The sequence below is a fragment of the Plectropomus leopardus genome, chromosome 14, assembly GCF_008729295.1.
Source record: "Plectropomus leopardus isolate mb chromosome 14, YSFRI_Pleo_2.0, whole genome shotgun sequence".
Lineage (NCBI taxonomy): Eukaryota > Metazoa > Chordata > Actinopteri > Perciformes > Serranidae > Plectropomus > Plectropomus leopardus.
Genome location: NC_056476.1, coordinates 16,963,926 through 16,988,083, shown reverse-complemented (window position 1 = coordinate 16,988,083; position 24,158 = coordinate 16,963,926). Strand labels below are relative to the sequence as shown.

Below are 24,158 nucleotides of genomic sequence, written 5' to 3'. Positions count from 1 at the left end.
CTTTCACCATTTAGGAAGTGCATTGTCCTGCCTCTGGGACTGATGTGACAGGACCCTGTGATTGCTCAGGAAAGAAGGGGAGCATTGTATCAGGTGGGCTCTTGTGTTGTTGTCCGGGGATGAGCTTTGGCTCCAGACAGACGAGAGGCGAGTACATTTATTAGCTTTGTGTGTTTAAAGTAGAAAATCTACAAAGAAAACTGTTTTTAGGCTTCAAAGAGCCACGTTGCTTCCATATCATTAAATAATAACTGTAATCCAAAACCCAGATGACAGGATGCAAAACATTAAATACGCAAACGCTGCCCTCTAGTGGTTTCTAATCAAGCACCTATTAAAAAGACGAGACGATTAATCGTAAAGTCACTAAAACTCGTAAATCAGCTTTATTAACTCTTTTTACAGTATCATAAGAACATATACAAAGACAAACAACATACTACACAAGAAAATGATTTGGACACCGACAACGAAAATCTGAAAAATATTTACAGGATTTACAAATGAGCTCAACCCTTCTGGACTTTGGTGATCAGCTCATCACACAGTTTGGTGAGCTCCTCAACCTCCTTCTCCTGTGTAATAAAAACAAAAGGCAAATAAATTAGAAATAAAATGACAATAATATTTCTATCTTATCTTCAAGACGTCTGCAAATACACACAGTTTGTTACACACCTTCTGGTCCAGACTTTTCTCCAGTGACTGCACCTTCAGCTGCTCCCGCCGCAGCTGGGCTTGAAGTGCAGATATTTCAGCTTTGCTCTTGGACCGCACATCTGCGATCTCTGAATTCGCACTGCAAGAAAAACAATAGATATCAGTCAGACACTGCAACATTTGCAATTTATAACATCAACACAGCAGAGTCGGGTTTCTTACTGGCTGATTTTCTCCTCGGCGTGGGCTTTAAGGGTCTGGTAGCGCTGCTCCTCTTTTTTGATCCTCACCAGATAATCCTGAGCACACGCTTTCAGAGTCTCCTCATTCTGAGGAAACGGCACAGACAACAATTAATTGACCAAAATCTGCCGCGCTTTCTTAAAACCTAAAAATATGTTTCTTTTTTTGTGGTTAATAAACGGGCCCTCATCTTTTCAAACCTTTTTGTAGCCCTCGACAACGTCCTTGTACTTCTCCAGTCTCTTGAAAAGGTCGGAGAAAGATCTCTCCATTGTGTTCAGGTCACTGGACACTTGCTCCTTTTCCAGCAGAGCCTCGGTGAGCTTCGCCTGGGCCACCTCCCTCTCCTTCTCTTGATCAGCTAAATAATACAACAAAACAAAATATGCCACTACATTAAAATCCTGAAAAAAAAAAAGATTTTCATGAAAAACAATGTATCACTTCTTAAGTAATCCCTCTGAATCACCATGTAAACTTACTGGAAGTGTGCGGCGGTGAATTTGTCTGAGAGGCTCTGTGCTCTGCCTGTATTTTATTTACTTAATCAACAAAGAATGTACAAATGTGATCATATAAATGCCCATTGAGCCCTCGTCTCTCTCCCAAATTCCTTTCACTCCGACACATCCATACCACCCACACCTTCAGGTCCAAGCCCTCATTTTTTTAGCATGAGTGCCTGATAAAAAACAATTTTAAAAATGACAAAGCAAGGGAGTAAGCAAAAACTGCACAGAATATTTAAAACATAAAAAATACAAATGCATTAGTTAATAATAACAATACTACCTTAAAATATTTCCTGCTAAATTATACAATTTAGGTTATTTGCTTGACACTTTGGGTAATTTAGATAATATATAACTTGAGGGACAAACTTGGAGAGTTTAAAAAGATCTGGTGTGATTTTCTAATGTATTTGGAGACAGAGCCCACATCTTAATTCTGCTCGCCACCTAAATTGTATAACCCTGTCTTAATATTTTCCTCTCATTTTGCTGCATTTCTTGGCACAGCACGCAGGTGAGGTCAGGGCTTTCTGAAAAAGTTGAGATCAGGTGCGAGACCGTACGCAGCACATATCAAAGATGAAGCTACAGAAACTGTGGACACACTGTTGACAAAATACCAATATAGCAAAGTATATCTGCGAATCTCTGCCGATATTGTTTGCAAACCATTCCTGCACCGTATACCTTTAAGACTGTGATGTGTACATAATTAATATCAACTTACCCATCATTTTTGCAATCATGAGCTCAAATTCTGCAGTTATCTTCCTGTGTAGAAAAACAAAAAGGTTGTCAAATGCCTGGAATCATTGATATTACTGAACCGAAATGACAAAAACAAGATGAAACCAAGCACAGCTTACCTCATCTCCTGACCATCATCCAGGACCTTCTTATACTTTGCGCTCCACTGCTCCTCTTTTTCCATTCCCTGTTTGAGAAAATAAGCAGTTTGATGTATTCATTAATGGAAGGACCTTTTTCAATCTGTTTTAAATCAGGGGGGAACTTTTTATTTTATTTTAATGAATTTAAAGTTGTGCATGTGTTTGATTGATTTGCAGCACCAAATTTATAATCACAAATTTGGTTTGAGGATGGACTTTGAGTGGTAAACAAATGGGTCTATCGGTGACATTTCTGATGTGACTCCTTAACTGAATACTGTGCCTAATGTGGTCCAAAATATGTTTAAAAAATATTTGGCCTCTTTTCAATGGCGCACTGATCTTAGCAAATGAGGCAAGAAAGTCAGCAGGCACTGACAGGCCTGTCGGGGAAAAAAAAAACCAAAAAATCTTTGAAATTTGCCTGTTAAACACATTTCTTTGATATGACATTCTTGTGTTAAATCCAGAATGCACCGTCATAGCTGCGGTTAAATCAGATTAGTCCTTCAGGGATTGTTTGGAGTAACACAGAAACCACGCTATCAACAAGGTCTACCGTGGACATTTGACTCAAACAAATTCACTTCAAAAGGAAAACTTTTTCGACTGCTGTTATTTGTCAAATCATGAAACACTGAGCGGGACGTACTTCAGCTCGGACCCTGGCAATGGCTGCGTCCATGTCTTTCTGACTGTACTTCAGCACTTCAATGATAGCATCCTCTGTGTTTGCTGGCTGGGGGAAAGGCGGGACGAGGTCCGTGAGGATTGAAGGAGCCTGGATGACAGTTCAGTGTAAATAAATGAAGTTAGCAGAAGTGCTGGATGTCGTTTCCAAAACATCCACTTTGTTTTAATAAAGGTTGCCAGGCGAAGTCGATGGAGACATTTCCAGAGTGACTTACTGGTGCTGTTGCATCATCAAACAGTTTGAAATCATCCTTCTGTGGTGCATTTGTAGTCTTTCCTGCCATCTGTGGAGTTTCGAGCCTGAGTTAGGGAGAAGAGAAACGCTCTTGTGAAGTGGTCAGAGTGGTTACGTTTCAGACAGCTCTCATTCGGTTGAACAGGATGTCCGAACAGCGGAACAAATTCAGCTCTAACGTCCAGTGACAGCAGCAATCACAGAGTGAGTGGAAACAGAAGTACGTCATACCGTGAAACAAAGTCAGCGGGGCGAGGGCCGTGGGGCTGAGCGGCCGGGCCCGCAGACTTCTTGGGGCTCTCTCTCAGGAGGGGGTCAAATTTAAGGTACAGGGATTGTTTCCTCAGTGCAGACTCCTTGAACTGTTGACAAAAAAAAAAAACCTTTAAATATGTTTAACTGACGAGAATTTAGTAATTTCACGTACTTGAAGTGGGTACTTACACTGCTGGACCCAAACTGTTCAAGGTAGTCGATTTGTCCGTCAAAGTCATTGGCCATGACTGGAATAAAGTCGTTAATGTCATTAAAATTAATGTAAATTCACATAGAATACCTTTCTGCTATTCAAAACCAATGGTTTGTTTCAATAGGTGTATTTAACTTCTATGTTACATCCAAAGTTTACTTACAAATGGTTCCAGGAACAAACTCGTCATTAAATTCGGACGTGGCCGCCTGCGTCTTCTGCTCAGGGAGACTCTCCACAGGTCGTCCAGCCTCAAGCTGAAATCCTTTGTCCCGGTCAGAGGCAGCCTTGTCTTCGGCTTTCTGTCACAATAACAAAACACTTTTAATGTGAAAAGCACTCAACCAAGGGAAAGTTAAAGGTCCGGTGTGTAAACTTTAGGGGGATATATTTACAGAAATGGGATTTAATATAATAAATATGTCTTCTTTCGTGTAATATCACCCAAAAATGAATAAGAAGTGCTGTATCTTTGTTGCCTCAGAGTGAGCCGTTTATTAAGGAATGGTTCCTAGTACATGGAGTCTCAGCCAGGCTCAACTTACTCGCTTTTATTGTCTTATGTTATTCTTTTCACTGTGAGCTGCTTGGCCCCTTAATTTGCTTTGGGATTTATAAAGTTAATCTAATCTTATCTAATCTAAGACACTGGTTTTAGATTGGGTCATTTGCATCTTCACTTTGGCCACTATAGTAAACAGACCTTCACCACAAGAGTCAGAAAAAGTTATTTGAGTTAAAAGTTATTTTTTTTTTATACATGAAACTGCTTTACTCAGTGTTTTTACTGGTTTACCAGCAGGTTCGATTGTTTTGGAGGGGAAGAGTCATTAAAAGGATAATTCGGCTCCTGATGAAAACGTCCTGAACGTCTGGACCTTAAGTCATCAGAGAAAAAAAGGTGAGCACACATTAGCAGGTACTGGGGCTGGCGGCCTGCGCCAGACGAGGCAAACAACATCGGAGATGCACTGATTTGTAAAGAGAAACCGCTTTATTCAGTGTTGTAGTGTTTAAACACCTGATCTGTTTGTTTTGAAAAGGAGCAGACCTAACTGATAATTTAGATCATAAATAAGACGAGCACACGGGTAATCACAAACCATCTTGCTGGGATTGCAACCCGTCTGCGACGTGCCAAACCGCATCCGGGAAACACTGATTTGTGACATGAAACTGCTGTTTTCAGTGTTTTTAGCGGTTTTAATCACCTAGTCTGTTTGTTTTGGAGAGCTCTGCTGACAATGTGACTCCCAGTAAAAACCTCCTGAACAATGCACACTGGAGGAATTCAGACTGAGAGAAGTTCCAAATGATAAAAATCTGCAATCCTGACCTTTAAAAGCAACTAAATCCCCATAGATCTCACACACCGCTCCTTTAAATAGAAAAATGTATTAGGATTGTATCAAAGTGCAGCACTTACTGCTTCAGGTTTGGGTTCTGCAGCTGGGACACACTCTCCTGCACTAGAGGGCAAAAGCATATAAACTTACTGTGAAATTTAGTGTTGCTGGCAAATAAATGCTTAATACACAGATAAAAAAGTAATCATACCATGCTGATGATGCAGCTTCCTCCTCCTCAGGCTTGTCCGGTTGCTCTGGAATTGAAGTTTCCGTCAGCACGGTGCCTGATTTCTTGCTGCACTGTGGTGAGTTGGCCATGCTTGCTTTGGAGCCAAAGGGATTGAAGTTTGGGTCGTCAAATTTGTCGACGTCAAACGAGTAAGACCCTTTGGGAACTGGAACATCTGCGACATCTGCAGCATCAGGCTCCACGGGTGTCGCTTTTGGTGGTTTGACGTCACTCGGCTGCTTCTCTGCTTTAGGTTTTAGACCAGAGGGCCTTTTGCCAAATTTCTTGGGTGGCGGTTTGCGTTTGACCTCACTGCCATCATCAAAGTTGAACTCAAGTTTGACCGGTCCGTCCTTGACCGGGGCGTCAGCGGGCTGGGATGTAGATTCAGCAGCTGAAGTTTCGACAGTATTAGCTATTATCGGGGCCACTGCAGCTACAGGTTTCATCTCAGGTGCCGCCTCAGATATGTCAACATTTGTGGGTTTATTTTCCTCTACCTGCATCTCCTCCACAGGCGGTTTAACATCTGGCACCTTTCTTCCAACAACAGGGGAATTCTGGATTTTAGATCCCCCAGTTTGGAAAGGATTGATTGCATCAAGGTCGTCAAAATCCAAAGTGTAGGCACCTTTTGCTGGCAGTGGAGCATCCTCCACTAAACCGCCTGACACTTTGTCTTGATCAACATTTGGAGAGATTTTAGCGGGCTGTTTTTCATCAGGGGTGGCGGTGCATGAGTCGAGCTCCTCAACCTCTGCGACCTTCACCACGGTGACCACACTGCTCTCTGTGGAGCTGATGTTGGTGGAGATGTCGGCCAGTGAGTTCTCCACAGATGGGATGAATGGAAGCGTCTCGTCCAGCGCAGATTCGATTTTGGCGGGCTCGTCGGAGATATTCTCTGGTTGTGTTTGCTGAGACCCTGATGGGGGAGTTTCAACAGCAGGCCTCACAGGAGAGAGGACCATCTTAACAGACCCCTGAAATGGATTTATGGCGTCAAGGTTGTCAAAATCCAACTGATAGCCTCCTTTGCTTTGAATCGGCATGTCGTCATCAGGATAAGAGGACACATCTGTGGAAAATTCAAGAAGATCATCAGCAATTTTTCGGCATTTGGTGGAGACTGAAGGAAAAACCTGTCATCATGGATGAGTTACCTTGTTTGGGCTCATCAGGCTGCCCGGAGGCATCTTGTGGTAAAGTACTATAAAACAAAACAGATTTGTTTACTGACACGGATCAGTCATTTAATTGTAGGCATGTTACTGTAAGAGAAACGTTACTTACATTGTTTTATCCAAATTTAAGGACTCCATTGCTTTTGTACACTCTTCTACACAGGCCATCTTGACAGTTTTAGTGGGAGATACAATTCTTTTAGTCACAGGGTCTCTTCGTGGAGTCTGAAAACAAACCTGCACAAGAGTAATGTGATGAGTATTAGAAATGTCACCTGGATACAAATTAAATACAGAAATAACAGTAAGCCCTTTAACCAAATTTATAATTCACAAAAGTTAGAATACTTTGCAAATGTGTGCTAGAAACATTTTGTAAACAGTCTTTTTTTTTTTAAAAAAGTTTTGTCCACCAACAGAGGTGCTTCTTTGTTTTTTTGTTTGTTTGTTTGATTACAGTCTACTTAAAGTTGTATTCAGCTTTGTTGCAAATTCATTACAGAGGGTTAAACTTCACCACCCAAGGAACCAGATGAATCCATGAACTCATCCTTTAGTTGCTATAGCAGATACATTTGTGATTTGGTCTGGCAATGTAAGCTAAAAACTTCATATAGTTAAAGCATATATATATATATTTTTAATGGTGGCCAGTGTTAACTGGGGCAACAAAACTAATAAAAAGGGAAACGCCAAATTACCTGTCTGCCATTTTAGTTTAACAACATCTAATAGATGTAGTGAGGGCTTAGCTTGTGGGGGGATCAAGATAAGAAGAAGGATGCAAAAAAAAAAAACGAGTTCTGTACCTTCGTCCCCTTTGGCACAGTCTTGCTGGGCAGGTTCTCCGTCTGTCGCAGGATGGAAGGCCTCCCAGTTGGCTGATCCAGAGCGAAAATGTCATTAATTAAACTGTTCTGCTTTCCTCCAGGGCAGACCCCACGATTCTCATCATTCACTTCAACCGAACTCATCCTGTAAAAGCAGAGAGACAAACTGTAAGTTATGGGGCTGGAACGATCTGACGACACGGGGGAGGTGTCATCCTGAAAGCTGCACCCAGCTGATAAGACACTTTTAGTGTGGTGAGCTGATGTGAGAAAAGAGGATCTGCACGGAGAAAGATGAAAAAGTTAACAGCAGAATCAAACCAGATGTGACTCCACCAGTTTATTTACATTGGTGAGTGCTGTTTGGCACATGCCTATGATTTTTATTGGTATAATACACTCCTTCCTCAAAAGGTAGAGAAGCAAAACGAAGGAAAAAAACAACCAGAATTTTGATCCCTGGAGATTGAGAAAAATAAATGAATAAATACAAAGATGTTAGAGTTAAGATATAGAGTGTGCAGAGTTGATCTGTTGGGCGTTATCAGCATATTGCAGATGTGTTAGTATCAGACAAGTGTACGTGCTGGCTAATAAGTAACATAAAAATGGAAAACAGTTATCCAAAAATGTTTGAGGAAAAAACTGTGTTGTCGTTACATAGTTTGTCCACCAGAGAGCGCCAACAGGTTCATTTTTCAACTGTAAACAGTCCACTTCAGAACATCAAATTTATGATCTAACAATACAAATTTACCTATTTAAAAAAAAAAAATCTCAATATATCTGATACATCATCATCAATGTATCTTATGTATCAACTTTTTTAGATGTATTTTTTAGGCTATTGAGCCCAAAAGTGTGAACTCTGGCTAAAATTAAAGTTGTTTAAAAGATAAATTGCAAAGGTGAATCACTTGAAGCACCTGATCTGTCAGCCCTGATGAGATTATAGATTTCTTGAATTGTCCTAGCAGGTTAAACACGGGTGTAAATACTCACATTAACAATGACCAATGCAATGCAAGGGCCTTGGAAGTTGCTAATGTCAAATTTATGCAGCCATTGTTTATGTTAATGACTTATGGTTTTCATGACATAACAAAATGTCTATTAAAGCATTGGTGGCGAAATGCCATCAAAGCAGTGACACACACTGAGTGAATTTGAACTGGCAAGTGACAACAATTTCCAGTTTTTATTTGCTTCCATTATTGTTGGTATTTTTTCAATGTGGATAATTGTGTGGTGAATTTGAGCAGCAGGCACTCTTTAACAAACTGTAAAATGTAGCTCCTATTTGATATAGTACAAATATTTACATTATTCTGACAATATGCTTAGTTATTCATGTCTCCACACAAATGGCCTAAATCACTGCCCCTGCTGGCCATCAACTGGTTAAATCCAAAGATTCACATGCCCATGCAAGGTTTGAGGGCAGTCATCGTTGGTGAGTCACATCTTTGTCTCATGATGTCTTGGGGGCAATTTTACTAACGTTTTCATCCATCCGTTACTTCAGGCTAGCCAACGTTACTCTCAACACTGCAGTACTCAGAGGATAAAACATAAACGTGTTTTCATTACGCGACTCACAGCTAACCTGTCATCATTTCCAGCGAGACTGGAAATAGATAACGGCTTGGTTGAATTTGCTAACGTTAACTCGACATTTGTCATAAAAGCCATCGACACCTAAGATAGTCCAAAGGCACTTTTAACGTGGTTAATGTTGACAACAAAAAAATTTGCTTGCTAAGCTAACTGCTAGAAAAACGTTAGTTTAGAACAAACGTTAGAGCCCACAGTTAACGTAAAACGGAGGAAAAGACAAACTTGCGATCACATTTTCTGAAGAAACGTAAGGTATACGCTAATATAATATCTGCCACCTACCTCAAAAATATAGGTACAATTGACCGGAGTTATCACGTCTTTCGTCCAAGTGTTCAGCAGCACTGTGACCAGAAATGACTTCTTTTGAAAACCCCTCTGCTCCTGCGGTCACAACCGTTTGGAATTTAAAGTCTTGAAACGGACCAATACGATCGCCAGAAACATTCAAAGGAAACGCGCTTCCTGGTTCAGCAGCCAATCACGGTACAGAACGGATATGATCCAACCGGCGGCTGGGCGGGACTCCCGAGCACCATTAGCAAGCACCAGTGATACTCAAATTACGGCCCGCGGGCCAAATGTGGCCCTGTATAGGATACATGGTACCTAGAAATGTCCTAAAATCCAAGAAACGTGCTAAAATACTGGAAATGTTCTGAAATCCTAGAAATGGCTTTACATCCTAGAAATGTCATATGATCCTAGAAAAGTCCTAAAATCTCAGAAATATCCTAAAATCACGGGAACATCATAAAATCACGTCATAAAAATTCTTTCCCAGAAATGTCCAATAAGCATATCCTAAAATCCGAGAAATGTTCTGAAATCCTAGAAATGGCTTTACATCCTAGAAATGTCATATGATCCTATAAACGTCCTAAAATCCCAGAAATATCCTAAAATCACGGAAACGTAATAAAACTCCTTGATATATTCTGCAATCCTAGAATTGTCCTATATCCTAAAATCCGAGAAATGTCCTAAAATAGAAACATCCCCAAAACCTAGATGTCCCAAATCAAAGAACCGTGCTAAAATCCTTGCAACGTCTGACAATCTTCAAATCATATGATCCTAGAAATGTCCTAAATCCCAGCTACATCCTAAAATCACGGAAACGACCAAAAATTCCTGAAATGTTTTTGAAATCCTATGAACATCCTAAAATCCTTTAAACGCTGTATAATCCTAGAAACTTCATAAAAACCCAGAAATGTCCTAAAATACTAGAAACATGAATGGGACTGCGGCGCTGGACCCTGGACCCTGGACCCTGGGACCTGGCCTCCTCACATTTTGTCAACAACTTGAGTATCCGTGTCTTCTCTCTGTGCTACAGTAGGTGGCGGTGTGCACCCGCCATGATGGTTTGTGACCCGTCAGGAAGAAGAAGAAGAAGAAGCAGAAGCAGACCTGCCCGCCAATTTCGAAGGATAAACACAAACACCGTCGTCCTCTTTCGTCTGACTTTACTATGAAGAAAGTTACCACATAACAGCTCACATTTCTTTGTCAACAATGAATTCCAGTGGAAAAGGTAACGTACCGCGTATTTGTTCGTCTTGCAAACTGAATGTCATCATGGCTATCTCGTTGATCTTGTTGACGCTAACGTTCACGGTTTTTTGGTAACCTAGTCGGTGTCGGCTAACGCGATTTAGCTAACGTTACCTCACTTTACAGCTGTCGTGTCCACCTTAACTAAACAGACGTTAACAATCTTATGTTTCTGTTGACAGGATGTGCTGATTCAAGCCAACTTGCTGCCAGGTAATGTACCTCTAGGACGCACTGCTGTTTTTGTCTTAACAAAATCTGACCGCACGTACCTTAAGTTATTGCTAGTTGCTAGCATTGGCACAGTACTATTATTAAATGTGCTAAAGTGCAGTCGTTGGCCCATACCCCTTAGTATGCGGTCCTTGGCAGGGCCGTGCATAGACCTTTAGAGGGGCAAGTGCTCAAAATGAAAAAGGGGGCACACGAAGTTATATTTTAAAACCTCATTCACCTTCATAATTAACAACATAATCTGCTAAGCTACAGCATCTCATTTTCAAACCGACTGTAACATGGAATCTACAACAAACTGCACTATATTGTCACTGCCCCTCCCCGTGAAACTGTAGGGGCATTATGATAAATAAATATGAGGTGATTATGAATGTTAATACGTAATTTGAGTCGATTTCCCCTGTTAAATTTCCCCTAAACTGAACAGTAAAATCACTATAAATTTGACATGGACATAGTCAGGGAAATCCTGAACAGGAACCCTTTTAAAATTTCATATAATCTATTAATGACCCCAAAAAAGAGAGTAATTTCTAACATGACAAATACATTATAATGCTGTTGGATATGGTGTTCTTTTTTTTATATTTTTTGTATAGTCATAGTCGTGGTTGCCCTGTCAGCTAACTGATAAAGGAAGGGTTTTTATGATAGGTCAGAGGTGATCCGGCTATTTGATAATATTTTATCTTTGGAGTTCCCTTTTTTAAATAAATATACACTACAGTACAACAATGTCAAGTCTTCTTTTTGATTTGATTTCATATAATGAGCAATAATGTCATTGTACTTGTTATATCAAAAGTGAGAAATACTTGCTGAAACAATAGAGCACCTTGGACATCGAGGGGCTCAAGCACCCTGAGTCTTCCCAACTGCACGTGTCTGTGTGATTGCTTTTTTTGTCTGAGGTGATTCTGTGAATTTGACCTCTAGGTTTACTGATTTGATGTGCTTGTGCCTTTTCTGCTGTGACTTGTCAAAATGTCCTCCATGAAATAGGAAACAATATGAAACACTTCCCTGCTTTTCAAGGCTGTGTTTAGTTCCCATCATCATTGACAAAATTTGTGTGTTTTACAGTGTTAATGGTTTCATTTTCATTTCTGGCCTTACAGCAATGACAGCGACTCGATCAAAGTCTTTGTTCGAGTACGACCTCTGACCCAGAGTACTGGGCTGACCACAGATGGGGACCAACAACTGTGTCTCACGGTCACTTCACCCAACACCATCCGTCTGCTATCAAAACCAGAACCACGAACCTTCACTTATGATCATGTTGCAGACATGGACACGTCTCAGGTTAGGAGCATACAGCAATGTTCATAGTCACTATAGCACTGGACTGAGCAGAACTAGTCTGAGTAGACTGTTTTAACTCATGAAGTTGGTCTTTGTCGTTGTGTGCATAATGTTTCTCTGTCATTCTTCAACAGGATGCTGTATTCAACAGTGTGGCAAAGAACATTGTTGAGTCTTGCATGAATGGATACAATGGTACTATATTTGCCTAGTAAGTGGACTTTACATTGTTTATAAATTATATAATTAAAAAAATATTTTATGGCACAATCACTTTGCATTGTGCTTCGTGTGCAGCACCAACATAATTGCTCACTGGATTTTTCTCTTGCTTCTGCAGTGGACAAACAGGCTCAGGAAAAACATTCACCATGCTTGGTGAGAATTTAATGTGTTATTTACATTGTGTTCGATAAATGCTTTTAAAATCCAGCAGTAGAACGATTGTAGTGACACTTTATTTTTTCTCCGACTTTAGGACCATCCGAGTTGGATAACTTCACAGATGAACTCAGGGGGGTTATTCCTCGAAGTTTTGAGTACCTGTTTTTTCTCATCAACAGAGAAGTGGAACGGGTGAGCTGCAACATTTCATCACCATGACAGTGTTGTAAAGCAATATTTCATGTTTGGTTTCTAATTAAGTCGGTACTTTGATTCTTCTTTTTCCTTAAAGTCTGGCCAGGCCAAGAGTTTCCTTTGCAAATGTTCATTCATTGAGATTTACAATGAACAAATTTACGACCTTCTGGACACAGCCTCAGCCTGCCTTTTTCTCAGGGAGAATATCAAGAAAGGCTTGTTTGTTGAGGGAGCTGTGGAGAAGTTTGTCAACTCAGCCGCTGAAGCCTACCAGGTAAAAAAACCCTTGCCTTTTGGGGCTCATACAAGGTTTTTGTACTTGATAATGCATGCTAACACTCTTACTTTCTGACGAGTAAGAGGGGATGAAACCCCCACATTACTATACACCTTGTATCTAATTCCATTATCATAATGTAAAAACGCTTGATTATTTGTTTTCTTCATTAAAAAGCATCACATTTCTGCACACATTTGAGATCACATTGAATTTGATAAATAAGTTCAGGTGTCATCTTAGGAATGTACTGTGGAAAAGTGCAGAATTTTTATTTGAAATCACACAGGTGCTGTCTATGGGCTGGCGTAATCGACGAGTGGCCTCGACCTCTATGAACCGAGAGTCTTCCAGATCTCACGCAGTGTTCACCATGACTTTGGAGTCCAAAGAGTCAATCAATGAAGTGGTGAACATCAGAATGTCCCAGTTGAACTTGGTCGATCTTGCGGGGTCTGAGCGACAGAAAGACACACACACAGAAGGCTCCAGACTCAAGGTGAAACTTTGCTCATGAGTTCAGTCTCATACTGAGGCACTGCATTCATAGCTTGCTTGTGCTAACAGCTGTTGTATGCATTGCTTCTCTTTCAGGAGGCCAGCAGCATCAATCGCTCCCTCATGTGTCTCGGTCAGGTGATCATGGCACTGGTTGATGTGTCCAATGGGAAGAACCGCCACATCTGCTACAGAGATTCGAAACTCACCTTCTTGCTCAGGGTGAGTGACTCTATATACACAATGTGATTGGATATGGATTTGTAAGAGAATTTGTTATTTTGTTGTGTATTAGTTGGGACTTCCCTGCAATTAAGAGATTGTACATACAGTTTTTTCAGTTGCTTGACATGCAGTTTCTTGGTAAAAATACACTTTTTTCATGCTGTTATGGCTCCTGAAATCACTATTGGAATGAGTTGGTGTAAGAAATACTTGTGGATATAAAATTAAAGTAAAGAAGTATCAATCTTGTGCATTTTACATTTAAGTATTGAATTTTGCTTCATATTGATTTGTATTCTTTTTGCTTTGGTAAACTATATCTTATATGCTAAACTATATCTTATATACTACACTTAAAGATGTAATTGCACTGTATGATTTTAATAGGTATGTGCTGTAACAAATACTATCGTTGCCTCAGGACTCTCTTGGAGGAAATGCAAAGACTTACATCATAGCCAATGTGCATCCTGGTTCAAAGTGTTTTGGAGAAACGCTGTCCACCTTGCAGTTTGCTCAGAGAGCAAAGTTGATCAAGAATAAGGTATCTCTCATTAACTGAAACAGACTAGACTAAACCAAGTTCTTGTGATTTCAAAAAGCACTTTGTAACCTCATCCCTGTGCAATTATTCTGTTTTCCAGGCCATCATCAATGAAGACACACAGGGAAATGTGAGACAGTTACAAGCTGAGGTGAAGAAGCTGAAAGAGCAGCTTGCACAAGCACTTGCTTCTCGGTCTGTGGACTATGGGAGAGATGTAGCACCAGGAGGACCTGAACTCCCCAGAGGTAACTATTCACAAACCGGACGTGTCGACTTTAAAGATATACTATGCAGGGATTGTCGGTTATTGTTTGTAAACATAACATTTAGTCAACATGTTGACTTTGTGTCAGCAATAATAAAGTAACTTGGGCTACTGCAACACATGTTTTTAAACAGGTGTTTTCTGGTGTGTTGCAATAGTGTAAATCAGCTTTTCTCATCAGGTCCATACAACGAAAATCAACATGATGTCTCATATAAAGCAAAGTTCATGGCTGCCGTTCGTCTGTGGAGGAAAAGAGAAGAGGAGAAGAGGGTATGAGAAAGTTTTGTTTTTCCACTGTCATTTATTTTTGGAAATTATTAAGCTGTTGGTGCAGGAAAACTTACAGTAATGTTTGACTACACTCAGATGCTGCAGGAGAAAGTGGCTAAGCTTGAGGAGGCGTGGACCCAAAAAGACAAGTTCATCCATTCCAGCCGAATGATTGTCAGGTTTCGGGAGGACCACATCTATCGCCTTGAGAAAAAATTAAAGGCAGGACAAGTCTTACTGTCGGACAAGGAATCTCAGACTCTGATTGACCAACTGAAAGAAGAGATAAAGATCTTGAGAGATCAGGTACAAAATCTAATACCATTTGAACACTGCCTAACTCACTGCTGACGACTGTACATGTGTGTATAATGTGGGGTTGCATGGTCAGTGTGGAGGACCTATAGTTGAGTTATACAAAACTTGTTTTATTTTGACATATTGACACAATTAGTTTCCTCTAAAATCCAAAGTATGTTTTTTTTGTAGCTGCTTACTCTAAAAGGAACAGCAGAGTCAAATTAGATCTTCTATATTTGTTAGTTGTTTTTTTTTTAAAAAACATTTTTAGATAACAGACCTACATTTCCAAAATGTTGCATCTGTGCCACACGATTTTCCCATGTACACAATTTTGCCCTCTTAGGTTGAACATCACCCAAAGATGACTCGATATGCAGCGGAGAACTTCAGCCTCAGAGAGGAGAACCGTCAGCTTCGTTCTCTTGAATCAGTGGTGAAAGCTCAAGAAGCTGCGGTCCAAATTTCTGCCGAGCTGGAAGAGGCCTTCCAGAGAGTCATGGAGACAGAAAGTAAGCTAATCATTAGCTTCATTAGATAAATGGCCAAGTAAATGTATTGTATCTGATATGTGCTGATCTCATGTTTAATAAACTCATGTTGCTCCACAGCTCCAGCAGCCTCTTCGACCCCGGCTGTAGATTCTGCCTCTGCAGCTACAATTGAGAAGCTGAAGGCTCAGCTGCTTCAGAAACAGTCTGACCTCACAGGCGCCTTTCAGGCCTTTGAGGAGTACAAAGAAGTTACCAAGTAAGGGAGTGGTTTAATGACGAAAACCTCTCTTAAATCACATTCACATGGGTGTTATCTAGAAAAGCTTAGCAGATGTTTGGAAACCTGTCGAGGGACGTTTATAGGTAGCCATATTTAATAACTATCTTTTTGTGCTTCATATATTTGATGGTGTGACAGTCCTCCCCTACTTGGTAAATCTGCTTTTTGTAATATATATTTGAATATTGCACACCTAATTTTCTAGCTTCAGGTAGAAGCTGTTTCAATTTAGACTACGAGAATGTCATATTTTTTTTCCTTGTATGTAGAGCTGCAATGATAAAGTAATTAGTTGTCAACTAATTAGATAATCTGTTGATTGGTTTGAGTAATTTTTTAAGGAGAAAAAGTCAAAATTCTCTGATTCTGGCTTCCTAAATGTGAATATTTTGTGGTTTCTTTACTCCTTTATGACAGTAAACTGAATATCTTTATGTAGTTTAGAAAACAACATTTTTTGAATGTCATCATGGGCTTTGGGAAATGCAGATAGACAGATATTTTTTTTCAACATTTTCTAGACTGAATTAATTAATGAATCTAAATAATAATCAACAGATTAATCAATGATGAAAATAATAGTTACAGCCCTAACTGTGAGGTTGATTTATTTTAGGGATGTTAAGATATCACTTTTCATGCAATGCCTTTATGTGCTTGTGATGTAAGTTTTGCGGAGTTTAATGTAGTTTTTGATGGTGCTTTGTGTTCCAGGAAACAGATATCACGGCTGGAGTCTGAGAAAAGATACCTTGACAAGTCCAACAGACATTTGGAAAACATTTTGGAAGCCACAAATGCTCACAAGAAACACGAGGTCTCCGAGTTGAACAGAATTCACGTTGAAACTATAAAGGTGAAACTTGTATTCAGATCACTGTGAGGCAAGCCTCTGTATTTATTGTATTTTCGCCTTGCAGACTCTCTAACAAGCACTGTGCAAAGTCCTTATCTTTTATCCTTCAAATGTCTATTATATCAGATTCTCACCACGCCCACCAAAGCGTACAACTTGCGGACCCGTCTCGTGCCTCTCTCAAGCCCCGAACACCTGAATGGGAAAGACGATGATGCAGAAGACATTTGGACTGAGCCGCCTCCTTCAGACATGACCGAGATGGCCTTAACTGAGGAACTGCGTCAAGTGCAGGTACAGCAGTGTGGTTTATTGTTAAATGTGTGTACAGAAAACACATTAAGTCCTGTCATTGTGTCAAACTATCTCCGATTTCTCATCAGGAACAAGTGAGCCGTGTCCAGACGCAGTTTAATGAGGAGGAGCTGAAGAACAGCAAGCTGCTGCAGCAAATTGCAAAACTTGAGGAGCAGATTACTGTCATGTCACAAGAGTCTGAACGCAAGGATGAGGTAGAGTTTCTTCTTGTTGCGCATTTACAGTTTTTTTTACAGTGTTTTTTATTTAAACATATTTTTTACTGGATATGTGGGAATTTGCTCTTTACCCAGCCATTCTTTTTCTTTAAACCTGATGCAGCTGCTTTCTTCTGAGCGAGCAAACAGGAATAGAGATCATCTCAACCTGCAGGAGACTGTCAATGATCTGCAGGAGAGCCTGCAGTCTGAACAGCAAGCTGCAGAAGGTAAGGGGCTGACACTTCTTGTATTCACCCAGGTTTTTGCTGATGTTGAACTTGAAAGTTTCTGTGAGATTGAGGTAGGTGACAACTACCCCCCCCCACCCGCTTTTAGTGCTGAGAACTGAGATCCGTGATCTTCGCGTGGTGCTGCAGTCGTCCGATAAGGAGTTGGCCGCTGTGAGGAACGAGTTGAGAGATGTCCAGAGCGAGCAGCACAAAGAGATGAGCACGCTCTCCAACAGTCTGATCAGCACACAGCTTCAACTTGACAAAGTCCAGTAAGCATGGTCTAATACCTTTGCACCCTGACATGTCCTGATCCCATGTGTTCAGATGCCCTCCAACTTTCATGTTTTTATTCCAGGCTGGAATGGGAGCAGCTTTTGGAGCAGCATCGGTCACTGCAGGACTCATTTGATCAACTCCAAGCTGAGGCCAAGTTTGAGGCTGATCAGGCGAAACAGCAGCTGCAGGACAGGCAGCAGGAGATTGATGAACTGAAGGCGCAGCTCATGGTAGGTGAACTCATAAACTTAACTATGGATGTTTTATTTTATCCTGAAATGTGACTTGTGATCTCTTAACTCTACAGAAGTTGAGAATGGATGCCCTTGCAATCATTTTTAATGGCATTATCTTGGTATAACAAAGCTTGTTTTCTCGTAGAAATTGATCAACCTAGGTCGATTTCTTTTTGAGAAAATGAAAGGCAGATTTTTTTTGACATAAGATAAATTTATCACAGGAAAACTTTGATTTTTTTTTAAGATCACAGGATAATTATTGAGAACTCAAAAATGGGTACTCCTTGATCTGAAATTTGTTAGACCAGTTACTACAATTTTTAAGCTTCTTACTGGCATGCATGATCTATCATAAACATTCCTAATAATAAGAGTAAACGACCTTTCGTTTTTTCGCGTTAACTGGTTGACTATCTCATTATCTCAAGATTCCAGAGTTTGCTTTCTAGAGATAACAAAATCATTAACTTGAAATCTTGTGACAACAGCTTTTGGAAATTGCAAACAATAATGCTCTCAGCCTCTGTGTACTGTTTTTTTTCTGTTATAGGAGCTGAATAATTCTCTGCAAACTGAGCAAGCACACACGAGCACCCTGATCTCCCAGTTAAGAGAAAACAAAGAAAGTACATCAAAGTAAGTTTTTCCGTAGTTTTCTTTTTATTTTTTTCAAGAATTGCTTACAACAGTTTTTAACATCTAAAATAACTCTAATGTCAACTCAAATGACCTTTGTGTATGCCTTCAGAGAACTTATTGAAACGGTGGAGCAGAATACGCAGCTTAGAAAACAAGTCTCAGACCTGACGGTACAGACCCAACAACAGGTCAGTCCTATGAACAGCATAAATGTTTGAGAATTATGACCATCTTAACAATAACTGCAGCTCAGTAGTTCCCTGTGTTCTGTTTTGAAGGCATCCAAAACTGTGGATCTCGAGCAAAATTTGAGCTCTGCCAACGAAACGATAAAAGGCTTGGAGCAGAAGATTGAAGAGGACAAAGTAAGCCTGAGAGATTAATTCTCTCCTGTTTCTTATTCCTCCAAATATAAATGCGGTGTATCTGCTACCCTCCTGAATCTCACCTGTGTATTTTGACAGGACTTTGTTCTAGATCTGATTAACAAAACCAGAGACCTCCGCAGTGAGCAGAGTCAGAAGGACGAGATCATCACCCACTTGTCTGAAGACATCAAAGACATCACAGTACTTTACTCCTCCACCTATTTAACCCTTAATTTGTCTTAACAACTTTATGGTTTGCTTCAGTTACTTATTCCTTTACTCTACCGCCTCATATGTTTGAATCAGTCAGGATAAGTTTATTATAATAATGGAATTGCTCTTCCAGGCCAAGTATAATGCTGCCTGCCTTGGAAGGGACGATATCCAGGAGCAAAACTCTAAGATGCAGGCAGAAGTCTGTGACCTGAAGGAAGCTTTAGAGAGGCGGGTAGCATCCGACAAAATAGAGGTAAGTTTAATCATGTTAAGCACTTCTTTTATTTATTTTGGTACATTTTCTGCAAGGAATAGCTACCCGAGACCATTTTTGTAGATGGCAAAAAAAGCTACAATATAAATTGTCTGTCTGTGTGTGTGTGTGTGTGTGTGTGTGTGTGTGTGCGCGTGTGTGTGTGTGTGTGTGTGTCCCCGTCCGTCCGTCCGTCCGTCCGTCCGTCTGTCTTCAGGTGGAGGTGTTGCAGGAGGAGGTTGTTTATGCCACTGAAGAGGTTGAGAGACTCACTAAGGTCTTGGATGAGCAGAACAGCCTTCTCCAAGCATCTCAAGAGCAAATGGCCCAGAAGGACATCATGATACAGAATCTACAGCAAAAGGTGATTTCTTTTTTATTTTCATCATCTCAACAAAAAGCAAACATACAAAACCAGTCATGTAAAAAATCTTATGGTTTAACATTTTATTAAAATGTACAAAATAAGACCAAAACTCTTATTTTGTACCAGGTGCAACAACAGCAAGAAGCTGTCGAAAGAACGATCAGAAATGAAAGCTTCAAACCCCTCGCTGGACTGACAGTGACACCTAAATCATTACCAAGGGTAATACACGTGTGGCATATTTCAGACAGAAATGCATCATGTACTGATCTTTTTATTTTTTTTTTAAATTTTATTTTCTTTTATTATTATTATTTTTATTTATCTGTCTCTGAAGACTCCCTGCACTCCAGGAAGTTTCAATAGAGACCTGACTCAGGTGCTAGAGAGCCAGGAGAGGGAGCTTGAGAATCGGCGCTCCTCCATGATGACCATGGAGATTCTTTTAGCTGAGCTGAACGCAGAGAGGGCCGCCAAGAACGAGGAGATCCAAAGGCTGAAGGTACATCATTATACAAAAGTTGAATTAATTTATTGATGTTCATCACAGGACTGGTGCATTCATTTTCATTTGGACTTTTTGAAGTGGGCTGTTATGAGTAGTAGTGTAGTTATCCACAGTCAGTATATTACCTACAGTAGATGGCGGGTGGCATGTCCACAGTTGGGATGCGCAGGCTGGATTACTGGAAACTAAACTGTACTGCTGTCGACAGCAAAACAATGTATTTTAGCAACTTAAAAAAATATCTATCTGTTTAAGTGTATGCCATGTTTAAAGATTATTTTCTTGGGCTTTTAGCCTTTAATGGACAGGACAGCTCAAGCGTGAGAGGGGGACAAAGAGAGGAAACTACATGCCCGTTCTACTAACTGAGCCACTGGGTGCCTCGTGTATGCCATGTTTCGAATGTTACCATGGCTTTACCTTGCCGTCATTTGACCTGTTCCAACAGTGAACAGACTCCTTTGACAAGAATAGTAATTGTACTCTGCAGAACACTTGAGATGCTGGTGCGTCGTTACCTCAATCACTTAGTTTGTTTGTGTTATTGTGTAACTTTCGTGAACCTGAGCAAACACTTTAAAGCATCCATTTCATGCAACGACACAAACAAACAAACCAATCGTAGCAGCAGTACACCAGCGACTACTGTGTTCTGAGAGATAAAAATGACTGTTTTTGTCAGAGGAGTCTGGCTTTTAAAGAGTAGATGATGTAAGAAAGGGCTGTATGAAATTAAAGTAAGTAGCAGTGAAAATACTCTATAGTGTATTTCAGGTGGCTAAAATATGTTTTGCTGCTGCCCCCGATCACAGCAGTGCATTGTTTAGCCTCCATGGTGGTACTCCTGGCTGCCTTTCCAAACTGGATGCGTTCTTAATGTCATGTACTGTAGGCACTGACTACTGACATGTACATCTTACAAGACTACTTAAAAAAAAAAAGCATACTGCCCCTTTAAGGTCCATTAATACTTATAATGTGATTTCACTGTCCTCAGACGCAGCTGACTGAGAAAGAGATGGTCCGCATAGAGATCCAGGCTTTACTTGACCAGTTTTACACCAAGCAGAGCCAGCTGACACCAAATGGAAACAAAAATGGGTTGAGTTTATTCATCCTTCATTCAGCCATCCACTGCCCTAGTATACTTTACGTCATCCATTGTTGATGGCATAAATAATAATGTTGTCATTTTCAGTGAGGAGCTGAATGAAACCATCAAGCAATCTGTACTCAAAGAGCTACAGGAAGAAAGAGAAGAGAAGGTTTGTATTTGTGTATCTGTGGGTTTTATTTTCTTTCTTTATTGCATAATCATTTACTCATTTGTTTATCTCTCATTGATTAATAGATCAAAGTAATGCAGAAGCTGTCTGATACTAAAAAACAGTAAGTGCTTTATTTAAGTAGATTAATTGAACATTTTGTCAGTACATGTTACTCTGATCCTTAATTAATGCCTATTGTTTGACAAGCTCTGTCTGTGTCTTTGTGCTGTGGATTAGACTGCAAGCGCAGGAGTCGATGTTGGCCCAGTCTCAAACCTGTGTTCAGGAGTTGACCACTGAGCTGAGGAACCGCTGTCTACAGTTGAGAGACCTGAACCAGAGGATACAGGATGAGGAGAAACTACTCCAGGTTAGAGTGGATTAGTATATCTTTTATTAAAGAAAGCGGTTTGGTATGGTGAAGCCTTCAAGTACGATGAAATGCATCCTTAGCAACACAGACAGTAGCTGAAATTTGGTATACATAGTCACAGTCCCCAGAGAAAGACTGCTAATAAGTTCCTGGGCTGTGACAGTAACTGCAATAACGCAATACCGCGGTAATGTGATGCGTACATCGGGATTGAACTCATTACTGTCATCACTGCATTTTTTTCCTGGTGAAAGTACTCATGTGTAGTTATCATCATTAGATTCCCTCCATATGTTTAAGGGCATCTGAAAAAAAAAAAAAAAACAACTTTTCCATTGTTTTCTCCTTCAGTTTCCCGTGCACACGGGGCAGGGACAGTCCATCAGGCTAATAGGGGGTTCCTTTCTTGTGTGTCTGATTACTTCTCACGTGGTGTCTATAAACAAAAGGAGAAACGCCCATAAACTGTCCGGCTTACTGCTGACATAATAATTGAATGAATAAAATAACATTTTGGTCTAACAGACCTTTATCGGGTATATCTGATACGCCTGATGACGATCTGTTATTTTCAGCAGAAAGCTGGACCGGGCCCCGGAGTTTCTCTTTGTTTATAGATACAGCATAAGAGAAATAATCAGATTAATAAAATAAAATGCACCCTCTGCAGACGTACCTGTCATACATTCAGGTGTGCAGAGATTTTCTTCAGCGTGTATGCAGTAAAAAAATCACAGAAGCCGATACTCGGTAAACTGCAAACGCACAGTAATAGTTTCTCTATCACCGTTTGAGTACGTAGAGGATCATGATTGTTTTCACAGAATATGTGTGAATATTTATGCAGTTTCAGAAAAAAATTAAAAAGTTCTTTTTTTTTAAGTTACCAACCACAGTTTGAACACTGAAAACCAATTAGGGCTGCATCCTATTGATTTATAGATTAAATATTTATTGTATAAAATGTCAGGAAATGCATGTTATAGTTTTCACAAACATCATCATAATTGTTGCCATGATTGCTGTTCCACAGGAGAATGAGGTTCTCCGTAAGCAGAATGTTCAGCTGTCGGAGGAGAACGGAAAACTTGTTGGGCACAAGAACCACAAACAGAGGATTGAATATCTGGTGAAGCTGAAAAAGGACAACACAAAACTTCAAGAGGTAACAAACATTTCTATTATCAAACAGTGTTTCTCTTTGATCGCGTGAACTCACTTGAATGAACTTTGTGATTTTCTTTTGCTTTAAAGGAAAATGAAAAGCTCAGAACGGAGATTAACTTGATGCGAGAAAACATTGGATGTCCTCTACTGGAGATGACGTAAATCCCTGATTTTTAATTGTTTTAATTGAGGTGCATCTTTTCCAGTCAAAAAGGCTTCAAAGACATTCAGGGAGTGTGCAGTAATGACTTTGCTCATTATATGTGTTTATATTATAACATCTCTTATATATTTTTTATTTCCCAAGAGGCATACTGTACATACATACTGTATCTTGACCAGCATGGGCAGACCAGCTGTGACAGACCATTAGTCCAGCTCTATTTTGTCTTGACCTTGTTGGGTTTCTAACCACAATGCTGGTAACCACATCAGAATGTGAAAACTTTTTTAGGTGCTTAGTTCTTTTACTGTGGTCTTCATCTGACCATCTGAGCTGTATTCTTGTAATTTACCATCTTACTGAGGCGTATAGCCAGTGAGTTTTATAGCTTAATGAATTTTTTTATTTTTTTGGAACATGTAATTAAAAAAAAAAAAATCTGAATTTTAACGTCTCACTTTGTATGTTTTAGTTTTGATTCCTAAAAATTGAATCAATCTCATGACAGATCTTGAGAGATGTGAAAAATAAGCTTGTGGATAAAGATTTTCTTTCATCCAGGTCTATGGATCTGATAGAAATAAACGGAATTTTTTTTAATTTTTTTTATAAAATATTTGAATTAATAATTTTATATGTGACATACTCACATACCTCTGCTTTACTTAAAGTATTGCTGCAAAGGTTTTAATATTTAGATTTTTAAAAAAAGATAATTTAAGTAACTTCGATATAAGTATTATCAGCAACATGTACTTGGAGTATTAGAAATAAAAGTACCCAATAGGGAAGAGAGAAAGAAACCACAACAACTCAAAATTAAAAAAATTCTTTCATGATGATCAAAAATAGTTGCCACCTAGGGGATGGTAAGGGTTGGGGAGGAATATAATGCCCATTATTTTTGTTTTTATTTTCTTAATTTTAGGGACTCATTTTATCATGTCATGCTGCTCCAGC

The 24,158-nt window shown here is 39.8% G+C and overlaps 2 protein-coding genes across 3 annotated transcripts; one reads left to right on the top strand and one right to left on the bottom strand.

Annotated features, from left to right (window-relative positions):
- Positions 1-360: 360 nt before the first annotated feature.
- tacc3 (transforming, acidic coiled-coil containing protein 3) lies at positions 361-9,421 on the bottom strand. 2 transcript variants are annotated; one of them, XM_042500675.1, is made up of 17 exons: positions 9,194-9,421; positions 7,274-7,439; positions 6,574-6,701; positions 6,444-6,490; positions 5,260-6,358; positions 5,129-5,171; positions 3,866-4,004; positions 3,678-3,736; positions 3,465-3,595; positions 3,214-3,298; positions 2,958-3,086; positions 2,282-2,349; positions 2,143-2,186; positions 1,104-1,264; positions 883-989; positions 679-799; positions 361-575 (listed from the first exon to the last, which is right to left on the bottom strand). In XM_042500675.1, exons 2-17 carry the CDS (start codon positions 7,436-7,438, stop codon positions 510-512), a joined length of 2,592 nt encoding a protein of 863 aa, XP_042356609.1. In that variant the 5' UTR covers position 7,439; positions 9,194-9,421; the 3' UTR covers positions 361-509. The 2 variants fall into 2 exon arrangements, with proteins under 2 accessions (XP_042356609.1, XP_042356610.1); XM_042500676.1 differs by lacking the exon at positions 9,194-9,421 and having other exon boundaries at positions 7,274-7,446.
- On the top strand, positions 7,591-23,583 carry kif15 (kinesin family member 15). The gene is made up of 36 exons (XM_042500674.1): positions 7,591-7,646; positions 10,254-10,451; positions 10,654-10,684; positions 11,827-12,013; positions 12,148-12,224; positions 12,354-12,391; positions 12,492-12,589; positions 12,690-12,869; positions 13,162-13,371; positions 13,467-13,592; positions 14,017-14,139; positions 14,240-14,387; positions 14,589-14,680; positions 14,777-14,986; positions 15,327-15,492; positions 15,592-15,730; positions 16,469-16,610; positions 16,737-16,904; positions 16,994-17,122; positions 17,250-17,355; positions 17,465-17,630; positions 17,717-17,867; positions 18,427-18,512; positions 18,625-18,703; positions 18,794-18,880; positions 18,980-19,084; positions 19,230-19,352; positions 19,570-19,716; positions 19,846-19,941; positions 20,057-20,221; positions 21,225-21,328; positions 21,426-21,492; positions 21,579-21,616; positions 21,733-21,865; positions 22,902-23,033; positions 23,123-23,583. The coding sequence occupies exons 2-36, from the start codon at positions 10,433-10,435 to the stop codon at positions 23,195-23,197; spliced, it is 4,143 nt and encodes a 1,380-aa protein (XP_042356608.1). The 5' UTR covers positions 7,591-7,646; positions 10,254-10,432; the 3' UTR covers positions 23,198-23,583.
- The last annotated feature ends 575 nt before the right edge of the window (positions 23,584-24,158 follow it).